General features: G+C 39.3%; 1 protein-coding gene across 2 annotated transcripts in view; it reads left to right on the top strand.

The window, feature by feature from the left end:
* si:ch211-195b11.3 (uncharacterized protein LOC100334344 homolog) overlaps positions 1-15,144 on the top strand; it is a 56,038-nt gene that overhangs the window by 8,851 nt on the left and 32,043 nt on the right. The window contains exon 1 of one of the 2 annotated variants that reach the window (XM_051934007.1): positions 10,762-11,056. The exons of the other annotated variant lie outside the window; for it this stretch is intronic. Within the exon in view, the coding sequence (XP_051789967.1) occupies positions 11,008-11,056 (49 nt within the window). The 5' untranslated portion in view covers positions 10,762-11,007. Of the gene's footprint in view, positions 1-10,761; positions 11,057-15,144 lie in introns of those variants that run through there. 2 annotated transcript variants of the gene reach the window in all.

Consider the following 15,144-nt stretch of genomic DNA (forward strand, 5'->3'; position numbering starts at 1 on the left):
AATGCATCAGTTGTAAGACATAGATCAAGTATACGGAATCAAACACTAACAGTGATGTTAGCCTGAACATACAGTGCATTTATGTTGTTTAAGGAGACTTGATTACGACCAGCATTGTGGGTATTTTTCAAGGATTTTGGAACACACTCAAATGGGAAGTTGTCCATTTAAAGCTGGCATGTAGAGTGAACATTTATTCAGTCCTGTCTGTGATCACCGGCCTAGTCAAACTGAAATGAGAACACAATTCAATTCCTTTTTTTTAGAACTTTTCACAGATTTTAATTTTGATTGTGGGGTTTAGGTGGTTCACTCTCTTATTCCTAGTGCAGCATCTGTTTTTCCATACCTTGCTATCTATTGCTTTTTTCTATCATGTCAAGTGTTTTTAGTACCAGATACTGACAAGTATTCAAACCATGTAATGCTGGCACTGAGTTTCACAACATAGAGGCTGTTATGTGGGTGATGTCTTCTGCTCACTTTGAATTCAATGCAAATTTCATGAAGCCACGAGATCTTTTGTCACACTGTTTCTGTCTGCCAGGTGTTTTCTTACAAACACCAGGTGCTTTATAGTGCGGCTGTTAGCCCTTTATTGTGCTTCCGTCTGGTCACTTCTTACACAAGTGATGTATCCATTTCAGTTCAAACGTCAGTGGTGGGCAGGAGGATGGGGGTAACACTTTTGGCCTCACGTTTAAATGTGGGTAAGTCTGTCCTTAAGTATTAAGAAAATGTCATTCCTTTATAGTAAATGGTGGCATGCTGGTCATGTCATGTTCTTGCTGCACAGCCTCACCACAAGATTGCACCTGGTGTATAGCACAGTACTGCAAAGTGTTGTCATGTCATTTTGCTGGTTTTCTCTGTCTGAGAGAGTGTTGCTTAGGGCAGGACAGATTAGAGTATTTGACAATCCATCCACTTTTTAAACCTGCTTGCCAAGTCACAAGGCAGCTGCAGCCTATCCCAGTAAGCAGCGGGTGCAGGCAGGAACAATCCCTGCGCAGGGCACCTGCCCATCACAGGGTGAATACACACACACACATACAGACACACACACGCCAGTTTAGAAACACCAGTTCACCTAACCTGCACGTCCTTGGATTGTGGGAGGAAAGAGCAGCAAACCCACATGGACCCACATGCAAATTCCACATAGAGAGCACCCGGGACATGAACCACAGACTGTGAAGCAGCAGCGCTACTGCAACACCATGCTGTATTATTGCAGTTTGCAGTATCTTTGCTAATTTATACAAAAAATGCAACACAACCATCCAAATGATGTATGGTTTGTGATAAATAAGAACACCAGACATCATAAAGGTTTGGGGCAGCCACCCATATAATATGCCCTGGCTGAGATTTCAAACAGAGTTGTTCACAAGACTGAGTCCAAAAAAGAACTGATTAACTAGAAGCAAGATGGCGGCTTTAAAGGCCCGTAGAGGAAGTGACGTCATCAAGGGGGCCAGAACTGGAAGTGGCGTCATCAGATCCAGAAGTGATGTCATCGAAGGCAGTGGAACCCAGCAGGATTTCCTAGAAAGTGTCTGCAAGGAACTGAGAAAGACAGTCAGTGCATCCTGCCGCCCCCTGGTCTGATGTGGTATTACAATTACTCAAGCCCTTTAGCTGCCTCCTACTCATACGTGTGTGACAGGTGTCAGTTTTTAAGCAAGATAAAAGCTACCAAGATCATTTTTAGTGTGCCAGGAGCAAAGGTGTAGGCAGAGGAGTGTTTTCCAACCGTTTTTCTGTAACACATACGGACACACACACGCCAGTTTAGAAGCACCAGTTCACCTAACCTGCACGTCCTTGGATTGTGGGAGGAAAGAGCAGCAAACCCACATGGACCCACATGCAAATTCCACATAGAGAGCACCCGGGACATGAACCACAGACTGTGAAGCAGCAGTGCTACTGCAACACCGTGCTGTGTAATCATCAATTATTAACTAGGCCTGGGAAAGTTAACATGTTAATTTTTGCGATTAATGTGGTCTGTTTAATGAGTTGAAAAATATTGTTACATCCAGGGCCGGCAATGAGGCAAACGCCTCAGGCAGTGCTTTGGTCAGGGCGGCATTTTCATGTAATTTATTTTTTTAACATTACAAAACAATAATACAAAAAAGTTAAGTGTGTACCTGAAGAATTACATACACATCCAGTATCGTGTTTATATACTACCTTTAACAATTTTATAAAATATAATTTTCATGTAAAGTTTTAACATTTTGTATTACGTGGTTCACAACGATATGCCACATGTCAATACGTAGCACTGGTGTTCATTTCTTTGATTTGTACATAATAACATAGGTGCAGGGGAGTGGAAGGATAGGGGGTGGCTTATGGCAGTCCTGGTGCAATGCTAGGGAAACGTTATAATGATAAAAATTACACACTCTCTCTCTTCATGTTCCTGTAAGAAGATCCAAGTCATACCATCTAAGTGCAAAATGTTATTTCTGAGTGGCACTAATACCAAAATAAGTCTCCAGTACCTCTATAGTTAACTCTCCGGTCTGTCAGGTAGCTTTCAGAATATAATGACAAAATTCTACAAAATACAAGTGTAATGATTATCCCCACCCATTACTGCAGTTTGCAGTATCTTTGCTAATTTATACAAAAAATGCAACATAACCATCCAAATGATGTATGGTGTGTGATAAATAAGAACACCAGACATCATAAAGGTTTGGGGCAGCCACCCGTATAATATGCCCTGGCTGAGATTTCAAACAGAAATGTTCACAAGACTGAGTCCAAAACAGAACTGATTAACTAGAAGCAAGATGGCGGCTTTAAAGGCCCGTAGAGGAAGTGACGTCATCAAGGGGGCCGGAACTGGAAGTGACATCATCAGATCCAGAAGTGATGTCATCGAAGGCACTGGAACCCAGCAGGATTTCCTAGAAAGGGTCTGCAAGGAACTGAGAAAGACAGTCAGTGCACCCCGCCGCCCCCTGGTCTGATGTGGTATTACAATTACTCAAGCCCTTTAGCTGCCTCCTACTTGTACGTGTGTGACAGGTGTCAGTTTTTAAGCAAGATAAAAGCTACCAAGATCATTTTTAGTGTGCCAGGAGCAAAGGTGTAGGCAGAGGAGTGTTTTCCAACCGTTTTTCTGTAACACAAAAAATCCAAAGCATTAAATCTATACACGTGCTAAACTATCTGCAAAACGGTGATAATAGAGCTGCTGTTATGTCAGCTTCTCCAGGTAGTCACGTCCTCCTCCTCGACCACCTGAGCAGCATGCCTCTCTCAGGTCAGGACCCAGGGGCGCTACACTGTTATTTCCATGGCGCACCCATTGAAAATCACTTGTGTAGAGTATAATTATCATGTCATTGATGGTGATGAACAATTGAGGATAGTATTTGTGGAGTTTTAACACAAATTTTACATATTATTTCAATTCCATCAGTAATGCATTCACAGTCAACAGTCATTTTGATTGATTTTTACTTCGACACGTCTGTGTCTCATATGCTACGCCAATGTGAGAATTAATACATTGGCCTCGTTTTCTTATTGCCTTCTTTTCAACTTGCCTTTTAGGATGGCATTCAAATTCATGTTGTACTTGCTCAAGTAATATTTTGTTAACAGAGTCGGGTTTAAGTTTAAACTATGCCATTATTATTTTTTAATTCTTTTGTGTTGATTCTATATTAAATTGTGATTCAGTGTGTGTTTACTTCATGATTTATGTAATAAATTTATAATTTCGTGTTGTGACAGATAGGGGCGCTCTCGCTCCCTTGAACCCTCGGACAATACGCCAGACATCGGATAAAAGTCCAAATATGATATTTATTATAATAATACTGTGCACAAAGCACCACCACTCCACAAATCTCCAATAAACCATACACAATAAACAAATTACAATAATCCTCCACTCCCAGACACTTAGCCACCCTGCCTCCCAACTCAGCTTGTCCATCTGGGATTTCCCAGAGTCCTTAATAGTCCTTGACCCGGAAGTGTTTGTCCCTCAGTCCATGTGACTTTCCATCACTTCTGGGTCAGGTAATACTCCTTTTCTTCATCCCGGAAGCACGTCATTTCTTCTGTCCATGTGACTCTGACATACTTCCGGGGTGTAGGGAAAATAGTCCCTGGGCCTCCCTGCAGCGACTCCTGGCAGCCCCCATGGTATCCAGCAGGGCTGTGCATTAAAAGTCCACTGCCCATAATTCCCTGCTGGCATTTGGGTCATCTCCATGCTGCAAGGAGGGCTCCATCTGGCGGCCTTGGGGTGTTGGCCGGGATGAATGGCCAGCCATAACACAGTGTTTTAATGTTAGGTGCGACTAAGCGTCATTGCATACATATATGCAATTAATTATTTAATTTTTTTAATTGATTCCCAGCCCTATTATTAACATATTCAAATTTTTTTGTGTCCTTAAACACATTTGAGGAAAAAAAAACCTTATTTGAGACTTATTTTAATAGCATAGCGCATCTGTTGACAGGGGCAGGTCCCGCTTGGAAATCCCTTAAACTCGGCCAATGGCAAAAATGAAAAACATCTAAGTAATTCAAAAACATTGGATGAGGGCCTAAAACTAAAAGCTTTTTCAGAAGCTTACTAAACCACACACTGAGGGGTTTGCTCATATTTTTCACTCCATCCCTGTTGTGTGTGACTTTTGTATAAGCATTGATAAACAGCACACAAGGGTTGTCAGGATCAGAGACTACAGCATGTGGAATTAGCTGTCACTGACAGTAATGATAATGTGCTGTCATAATTTGAAAAGCGATTTGGATGACCATAGAATGTTTTGAAAAGTGCCATGGACATAATTAATACCCCCTTGAAGATTGATGGCTTCTACTAATTGTCATTTTACAAATTGTAATCTCAATATCTTCAAAGCACAATGTTGTGAAGACCCCTAAACCAGGCCAGTGTCTTTCCTAATCTGTCTAAAGTAGACCTCACCCAAGGCAGCCTAACCTCCCAACTTCACAGATAGGCATCAGCCTGCACAGACTTATAAAGGAGGGAGAGGGTTTTTACAGTTCAAAAATATCCTAAATATGTCAAAGAAACCTTTAAAGAGAGATGAGGGTTAGGAGCAGGCGCTGATACAGTGCATTGCCACACCCACCACATAACAAACCAACTGAGGATCCCAGATTAGGGCCCGAGTGCAGCCAAGCAACAGATGACACCTCAGCACCGCACTAGTTCAGATGGAATGGAACAGCGTGAGGTTTTATTATGGTGACTGAAGTGCCAATTCTGCCACCAACCCCGAGGTTGTTCTCTGCAGGTTGAAGGGCCTACTTACAGGGCTGGATGCAGATTAGATAGATAAATAGAAGATTAACGTCATACCCAGGATGGAGCAATTGCAGGTTAAGGGCCTTGCTCAAGGGCTCAACAAAGTGGAGTTACTTTTAACGTTTACGGGATTTGAACCAGCAAAGAGAGAATAAACATTAAAGAAAAACCTCTGGTTTGGAAGGACAAAGCCAAAGCAGAATCTTTACAATTAAGGGTATTTATTTTAAATCAAGAAAGTATCAAACAATGGAGTAAAGAACAAAATAGCACCATGCATCTGCACAGAATCCATAAAACAGAAGTAAAATCCATAAAAAAAGAAAAATCAGTCCTTACAAAGTACACTTTTGAGCGTTACTGGATTTGCTCCTTATTTTCACAATACAAAGGCCGAGGGCAGCCCTTCAGACCTGATGTCATGGTGGTTCTGCCTCTTTGGGGTTCTATCCATAAAGACAACATATAAACACAGTACGTACAAATCAAATGATTAAACAAAATATAATCAAAGAAAAACATGATTTTACATCAAACAAAACCATTAATATAATCAACAGCGTGAAAACGCTGTCACAAGAATGACAAAGAGACATTGGAAAGGTTTGGGGCAGCCACCCATATAATATTTCCCGGCTGCAAAATCAATCAAACAGAACAGACATGTTAACACAACCGAGTCCAAGACAGAACTGACTTTCTGCCTTAAAATGGCGGCCTTAAAAACGCAAGAATAGGAAGTGATGTCATCAGGGCCAGAACCAGCAGTGACATCATTGGTTGCCCCGGAACCGGGCGGGACTTCCCGAGACTGCTTTTCAAGGAATTGAGAGAGAGAATCAGTGCATCAGGCGTGGAGTTACTTTTATTCAAGCCCTTTAGTTGTCCCCTAAGCGTGCATGTGTGACAACGCATATTACATTTGAAAAATAACCAAACCATGAAGTAAATGAATAAACTTGAGCCAGGGTTGCAACTGTAACACCATTTCTTTTTGCTTGTTCTTTATGCACAGCTTTGTTCTTCAAGCCACAGCCTTGGCCCCAGGGCATGAAATTGTACAGTGTGTCATATCGACAGAGAAGCAGTGTGTTTTGTCGTGGCAGGGTTCTAGGGTAACCCTGTTCCCCTTTACAGTTTTTATTAATTTAACCACAGCCCCAGATCCCAGTTATAGCCCTCATATGTTACATTACATTTTTATATGTATGACCTCAGACAAGAAGATAGGATACCAGAACCAGAACTAACAATACCAGAAGAAGTAACATTTTTATTCATTATGTATTATAGATAATATCCCCAAAACAGCAGAGTACAGTGAGCGTTGGTAAAATAATAAAACCTGATAATAAGCTACCAGGTGGCTTGTCTTATGTTAGTTAGTCTCTGGTCCAGTCTGGTCTAGCATGGTCCTTGATCCAGCATGATGTCTGTTTGAATGAAGCCCACACCGAAGGATGGCCTCAGTTCAGAATGGAAAATGGCAGAAAGAGCAATCTACATAGATGTCTCCTACTTGGAGCATTCTGGGAAGATTGCATAGTAAATGATGACGCTAATGTCTCAAAACAGCAGCCCTGTAAGTAAACAAAATGGTGTTTCATTTTTAGGAACCTTGCAGACAAGAATGGAATATTTCTGGTATCGAGCAGACCCCCCGTGACCCTGTAGTTAGGATATAGGGGGTTGGATAATGGATGGATGGTATTAAAACTCAAATATTGATGCATACTTTGTACGTAATACTTTAGGAAATCTTATCGAAAAATAAAGAAAAAACAACAATCCTAAAAATACTAATCTTCTATGCTACCCTATTGAAAAGGCTTTTTAAAAATGTTAACAGAAGTTGGAATGAAGGAATATTTAAATATTTTTGTACATGGAAGCTTAAACCGCTACCCTGAAGCCAAAACTGGAATAATTAATGTTTCCTTTCACATCTATCTATTTAACTATCTATTACATGCTGCCTTTCACATCTATCTATCTATCTATCTATCTATCTATCTATCTATCTATCTATCTATCTATCATATAGTGCCTTTAATATCTATCTATCTATCTATCTATCTATCTATCTATCTATCTATCTATCTATCTATCTATCTATCTATCTATCTATCTATCTATCTGTCTGTCTATCTATCTATCTATCTATCTATCTATCTATCTATCATATAGTGCCTTTAATATCTATCTATCTATCTATCTATCTATCTATCTATCTATCTATCTATCTATCTATCTATCTATCTATCTGTCTATCATCTGTTATATAGTGCCTTTCACATCTATCTATCTATCTATCTATCTATCTATCTATCTATCTATCTATCTATCTATCTATCTATCTATCTATCATATAGTGCCTTTAATATCTATCTATCTATCTATCTATCTATCTATCTATCTATCTATCTATCTATCTATCTATCTGTCTATCATCTGTTATATAGTGCCTTTCACATCTATCTATCTATCTATCTATCTATCTATCTATCTATCTATCATATAGTGCCTTTAATATCTATCTATCTATCTATCTATCTATCTATCTATCTATCTATCTATCTATCTATCTATCTATCTATCTATCATATAGTTCCTTTAATATCTATCTATCTATCTATCTATCTATCTATCTATCTATCTATCTATCTATCTATCTATCTATCTGTCTATCATCTGTTATATAGTGCCTTTCACATCTATCTATCTATCTATCTATCTATCTATCTATCTATCTATCTATCTATCATATAGTGCCTTTAATATCTATCTATCTATCTATCTATCTATCTATCTATCTATCTATCTATCTATCTATCTATCTATCTATCATATAGTGCCTTTCATATCTATCTATCTATCTATCTATCTATCTATCTATCTATCTATCTATCTATCATCTGTTATATAGTGCCTTTCACATCTATCTATCTATCTATCTATCTATCTATCTATCTATCTATCTATCTATCTATCTATCTATCTATCATCTGTTATATAGTGCCTTTCACATCTATCTATCTATCTATCTATCTATCTATCTATCTATCTATCTATCTATCTATCTGTCTATCATCTGTTATATAGTGCCTTTCACATCTATCTATCTATCTATCTATCTATCTATCTATCTATCTATCTATCTATCTATCTATCTATCATATAGTGCCTTTAATATCTATCTATCTATCTATCTATCTATCTATCTATCTATCTATCTATCTATCTATCTATCTATCTATCATATAGTTCCTTTAATATCTATCTATCTATCTATCTATCTATCTATCTATCTATCTATCTATCTATCTATCTATCTATCTATCTATCTATCATATAGTGCCTTTCATATCTATCTATCTATCTATCATCTGTTATATAGTGCCTTTCACATCTATCTATCTATCTATCTATCTATCTATCTATCTATCTATCTATCTATCTATCTATCTATCATCTGTTATATAGTGCCTTTCACATCTATCTATCTATCTATCTATCTATCTATCTATCTATCTATCTATCTATCTATCTATCTATCTATCTATCTATCTATCTATCTTATTGCACAGTTTAAAATTACAAATTAAACAATTCAGATGAGGTTAAAGTGCACATTGCAGACTTTCATTTAAGAACAGCATACATTTCAGTCACACTATGTAGAAATTGCATCATTTCATATGTTGTTCCCCCATTTCAGGGCACCATGATGTTTGGGACAATTGGCATCACAGGTGTTTGTGATTCCTCAGGTGGGTTTCATGGCCTCATCAGATACCTCAGTTTGCTTCTGCCCTTTGGAGTCTGCAGTTGCTGTTGTTCAACATGAGGACAAGAGCTGAGCCATTGAAAGTCAAAGAAGCCATTATGAGGCTGAAACACAAAAATAAAACCATCAGAGACAGTCTTCAGGAGGCAGATGTGTGTGTGTCAGAGATGACTATCAGCAGAAGACTTCATGGATAGAAATACAGAGGCCACACTCCAAGATGCCCACCTATAGTTAGCCACAAACACTGGATGGCCAGGTTACAGTTTGGGAAAAAAGGACTTAAAAGAGCCTGCAGAATTCTGGAAAAGGGTCTTGTGGACAAAGGAGACAAAGTTGAACTTGTATGAGAGTGATGACAAGAGCAAAATGTGGAGACCAGAAGGAACTGCCCAAGATTTAAAGCAGACCTGTTAAACATGGTGGTGGGGGTGTTATGGGTAGGGCATGTGTGACTGCCACAGGTACTGGCACACTAATCTTCATTGATGATGGAGCTACTGACGGTGGTCTCGCAATAAGTCTCACAAACTCGTTGGACGGCACGTCATCTTACATCTAAATAATGAGCTAAACGGACTGCTAAGGCAACACAGGAGTTTATCAAAGCTGAAAAATTGCCAAGCCAGTCACCTGATTTAAATTGAGCAGGCCATCCGTATGCTGAAAAGAAAATTTAAGTGGACAAGCACCCCAAAACAAGCAGGAGCTGAAGATGTCTGCATTAGAGGCCTGGCAGAGCATCACCAGAGAAGATCCTCAACACCTGCTGATGTCTGTGAATCGCAGACATCAAGTAGTCATTGCATGTGAGGGACATGTGACAAAGAACTAAATATGACCAGCCATTGCGGTGTCCCAAATATTATGAGGCCTTGAAATGGGGGGATTATGAAGAAAAAGTGTTGTCATTTCTACATGGTGTGACCAAAATGTAAGTGAGAGTCTGCCATGTGCACTTTAACCTCAGTATCTGAATTGTTTGATTTAAAACTTTAAAACTGTGGAGCAGAGGGGTAAATCAAACAAAAATGTGTCTTTGTCCCAAACAGTATGGAGGACACTGTAGATGACAAGTTGTCTTTAGAGAAACAAAATCAAATTCCTTCTTCAGGTAATTATGATTCCACTATTCCACAATTATGATTCCACTCTGTTATCCTGTAACAAAAAGGACATTATTTGTGTCCTCACTGTTGAGTATTTTATAGTTGTTCTTTCTCATTTGAACTCTTGCTGCAACGGTATACACGCTTCTGGTTCGGAGAGCTTGTAACACATCGCAAATATACTCGTACACCAAGTTCAGAATGTTCTCGAGTATAAAAAGGCTCTTTTTTTTTTCTTAAAGTAGAACAAAAATGACCAATTTAAGAATATGAGACTAAATTTTGAGACTTTTCAAGTAGGCTACCAACTGATCCCCTTATTATCAAGAAATCCTCTGGAAAATATTGATGTATCTTTCCTCCACAAAATGGTCAGTGAGAATTCGGAAAATCGCATGCATAAAGCTTTACAGTTGTTCTTTCCGCAGCCCCCTTTTTATAATCTATTTCTCACAAGTATTGCGCTCTTTTTGTTCTGTGGAAGAGGGCGGTCATGTGAAGTGTGTCACAGACAGGGCGCAGTCTGTCTATGAGGAGCTCATTCTTTTATTGTGGTTAGCATGGATCCCTCAAGCAGCTGAAACAATCACAGGAAAAAAAAGAGGCCATCTGCACCATTTTCAAGGCTGTGCCCTTGAGAGTACAGCTGGCGACAGGAAACATCTGAGCCGGCCTGGGCGGAACAGCAAGGCTAAAGAACAAAAGAAGTTTGAACCATAAAGAGACAGAGAGGAGGCCTACCTGCCCAGGTAGGAAAAGTAAGCACAGATCTGCACAGCGGAAGAATCATGAAGACTCTCTTCTTATTTGCCATTGTGGGAGTGTTTTATTGTTCAGGTGAGTAGGAATACAAACATTTATTGAGTAAGAAATTATATAGTGTATTACTGTGGATGTATATATATATATATATATACATATATTATATATATATATATATATATATATATATATATATATAGATATATATATATATATATATATAGATATATATATATATATATATATAGATATATATATATATATATATATATAGATATATATATATATATATATATATATATATAATATATATATATATATATATATATTGGGGTAGCATAGAGGCACACTACCTCCTGCAAAGAAGAGGGTGGGGGTTCTCCCTGTATCTGCGTGAGTTTCCTCCTACAGTCCAAAGACATGCAGGTTAGACAGACTGGCAGTGCTAAACTGGCCTGTGATGTGTGTGTGTGTCTGTGTGTTCATCCTGCAATGAAATGGCACCCTGTCCAGGGATTGATCCTGTCTTGCACTCCATGTTTGCTGAGTTACGCTCCCCTGTGACCCTAATGAGGATAAAGAGGGTTTAGAAAAAGAAAATATATGCACATTAAATATATATAAGTATATATATATATATATATATATATATATATATATATATACTGTATATATATATATATATACTGTATATATATATATTATATATATATATATATATATATATATATATTTTTTTTTTTTTTTTTATCCTAATATATTGTATTGTTGGAATGGACTATGGTTTACCTAATTTTTAAAGTAATTTATTTATGGGTTTTATATGGTCTTATTTTAATGATATTTATTAATAAGGGATTGTTAAAGATTAATTGATTGTACAAATATTATATATATATCTCTATTATAATAACAAAATCTTGGGATGAGACGAGACTAATCCTGTGACGAGACGTGACTTTTTGAAGAGACTTTTTGGAAGGAAGTCCCGCGAGATGGAGACTTTTACCATGAGATTCTTTCAAGTCGCGCCATACTTACAACTATTTTTAATCAAGACCACGGTCATCAGGTGCATTCTGGCACTTAACCTGGACAGACACCAAACCATTAAAGGGCTTACATATAAACACACACACACACACTTACGAAGATCCAGTTTAGAATCACCAATTCATCTAAATATGAAGTAAAACTAATTAACGCGAAAATTGTTGATCAGTTACACAGCAAATTGGTTAAATGTATGTGTGTGTATATATATATATATATATATATATATATATATATATATATATATATATATATATATATACACACTAGGGGGCTGTGCCCCCTACTCGCTTCACTCACCCACCCCACAACCCCCACCCCCGGGGGCATGTTTCACGCTAACCACTTCGCGTCTCTGCCTCTCGCATTGTGAAGGGGGCTGAACACACGCTAAAGATGGATCAGCTGCTGTCTTGCTGCTAGGTGCTACCGAGCTGCGTGATCTGCATGTCGCACTGCTCGTTGATCATTTAAAAGCCTGTACAGCAGCTGTCTTTTTGTCTCACTTCCTTGTCTCGTGGGATGTTAAAGTGTCTCTGAGAAATTGTTTGCAAGTAGGCCGTGACGTGCAAGAAGTCTCGCAGGACTTCAAAGTGTGATGATCACATCTCGACCTAAGATTTTTTATAAATATATATATATATATATATATATATATTGTGACGGATGCCTGGGGCCTATGCCTGGCTGGGACACCCCTGCAACATATGTACCAGTGGAGCAAGGATGGGAAACACAACATCTCCCCCTGGACAGTAGATGGCAGCCTCCCTGGATTGCAGCGGTGCCTCGGACTCCCGCAGAGCTTCATGGGGGTTGGAGTTTTGTGCAGCCCTGTTGGGTTCCGCAGGCGCCACCAGGGGGTGCTACAGCAGGAGCTGCTGGCCCCTTCTGGGTACTAGTTTCGCCAGACCTGGAAGTGCAGCCGGATGTCGGCAATCAAACACCTGGAGCACTTCCGGGTGCCCAGTAAAAGGGGCCAGCAACCACCACTCAGTGGCCAGAGTTGGTTGGAGGAGGACAAGGTTGCCTGGGAGGAGTGGTGGTGCAGAGGAAGAATGTTTTATTTTGGTGTATTGGTGCTTCTGGGACTGTGTTGTGGCTGGGGACACGGGGAAGACGTGCCCTCCAGCTGAAGAAAATAAAAAGTTTATTTATTTTATACGTGTGCCTCCAGTGTGAATCTGTGTCAGGTCGGGTGCTTATATAGTGTCATTTTTACAATATATATACTGTACTGTATCTACACATACATACACACTTCCAGCAAAAGTCTGGACACACCCAGAAATGTCTATCTTTTTCATAGAAATTGATGCTTTTTTTATCAAAATTCCATTAAATTGATTTAAAAACACATCCAAGACATTACTAGTGTTGCTAATGGGAATCTGAAACAAACTACCGGGTCATGTAGTTGAAGCAGAAACGTTGACAAATTCAGAAGTATCTGGATGAGATATTGGGACATCTTAGCTATTAGCTAAACAAACAGGCTTGATGGACTGCATGGTCTCCTCTTGTTTGTCGACTTTCTTATTTTTTATTTACTAATGTTGCTAGTAGCTATTATTAGGGCTTTAATTTACTATTCATTCATTTTAAGCAGCCATTTCTTCAGTGTTCAACTCCCTTAGCTTATCCTTAATTCATCATATTTAAATGCTAATTGGTTATTAGAGGAACTTTTGCAAGTGCATTAGCACCAATGAAACCAGTTATTCTGTTCAGTTTAGTTTTAAAGGTACTGGCATTCCTAAAGTTCATAAATGGCCAAAATGAAGCAGCTTTCTCAAGAAGCATGTCGGTTTATTGTTTTTGTGCAGAATGAATATTATTCCCTGTGCCAGGTTGGCAAGATAGATAGATAGATAGATAGATAGATAGATAGATAGATAGATAGATAGATAGATAGATAGATAGATAGATAGATAGATAGATAGATAGATAGATAGATAGATAGATAGATAGATAGATAGATAGATAGAGTTCATACAAATGTGTCTATTTCTCTTCAGTAGAAGAGGGGAAACTGAGGTAACCAGGATAAAATAAGATGAGGAAGGCCCATAAGTACAACTGTGTAAGTGCATCAGAGTCTATAGTTTATATTAAGTCTGTATTTAGTGTTTATTTCTCAAACTACAAATTCTGATATTCTTCTCCTCTCATGCGGTTGTCCCTCTGGACCGTCCTCTTCTTCTTCTATCCTGGTTAGATCCAGTCTGCCCTCGTCTCTCAAGACAGCAATAGACACCTTCATATGAAATCTTCAGTATCTTGGCAGTCTGTCACGTGCAGGGCCGGTGCCACCGTTAACCCTTTTGACTAGGGCGCAGATCATAAGGGGGGAAAAAACCCAGCCACATGGGTTAGCCACGGGACAGTTGGCTTGCGCACTAATAAGCTTGGTTAGGGTGCAAATTAACTGAGCACTGGCACTGGTCACATGGAATAACCTTCATTCTGCAAACTAACTAAATAGACAGGTTTGGGTTCCATAATCCTTCTGCAGTAATTTTTTTTTTTTTTGTGAAACTAGGGGGCTTCACCCCCTGCTCGCTTCACTCACTAACTCCCCTACCTGTGCTACGCACCAGCAACTTCATGTCTCTGCCACTCACGTATGTGGATTTCACTTTCACCAAACAACAAATCTTTTAATTCTCGCGGATAGGCCTCTTCATTGGGAAGAAACACTACTTTTCCCTGATTGCAACATGAATTAGACAATCTACAAGTCTCTGACTTAAAGTTTAAATCCGAACAATATAAACATCCATCCATTATCCACTTCTTATCTGAGGCCGGGTCACGGGGGCAGCAGCCTAAGCAAGGAAGCCCAGACCTCCCTCTCCCCGGCCACCTCCTCCAGCTCCTCTGGGAGGACCCCGAGGTGTTCCCAGGCCAGCCAGGAGATGTAATCCCTCCAGCGTGTCCTGGGTCTGCCCCGTGGCCTACTCCCAATGGGACATGCCTGGAACACCCCCCCAGGGAGACGTCCAGGGAGCATCCTGACCAGATGCCCAAACCACCTCAACTGACTCCTCTCAATGCGGAGGAGCAGCGACTCTACTCCGAGTCTCTCCTAGATAACTGAACTCCTCACC

This window comes from Erpetoichthys calabaricus, chromosome 11 (assembly GCF_900747795.2).
Source record: "Erpetoichthys calabaricus chromosome 11, fErpCal1.3, whole genome shotgun sequence".
Taxonomy (NCBI): Eukaryota; Metazoa; Chordata; class Cladistia; order Polypteriformes; family Polypteridae; genus Erpetoichthys; species Erpetoichthys calabaricus.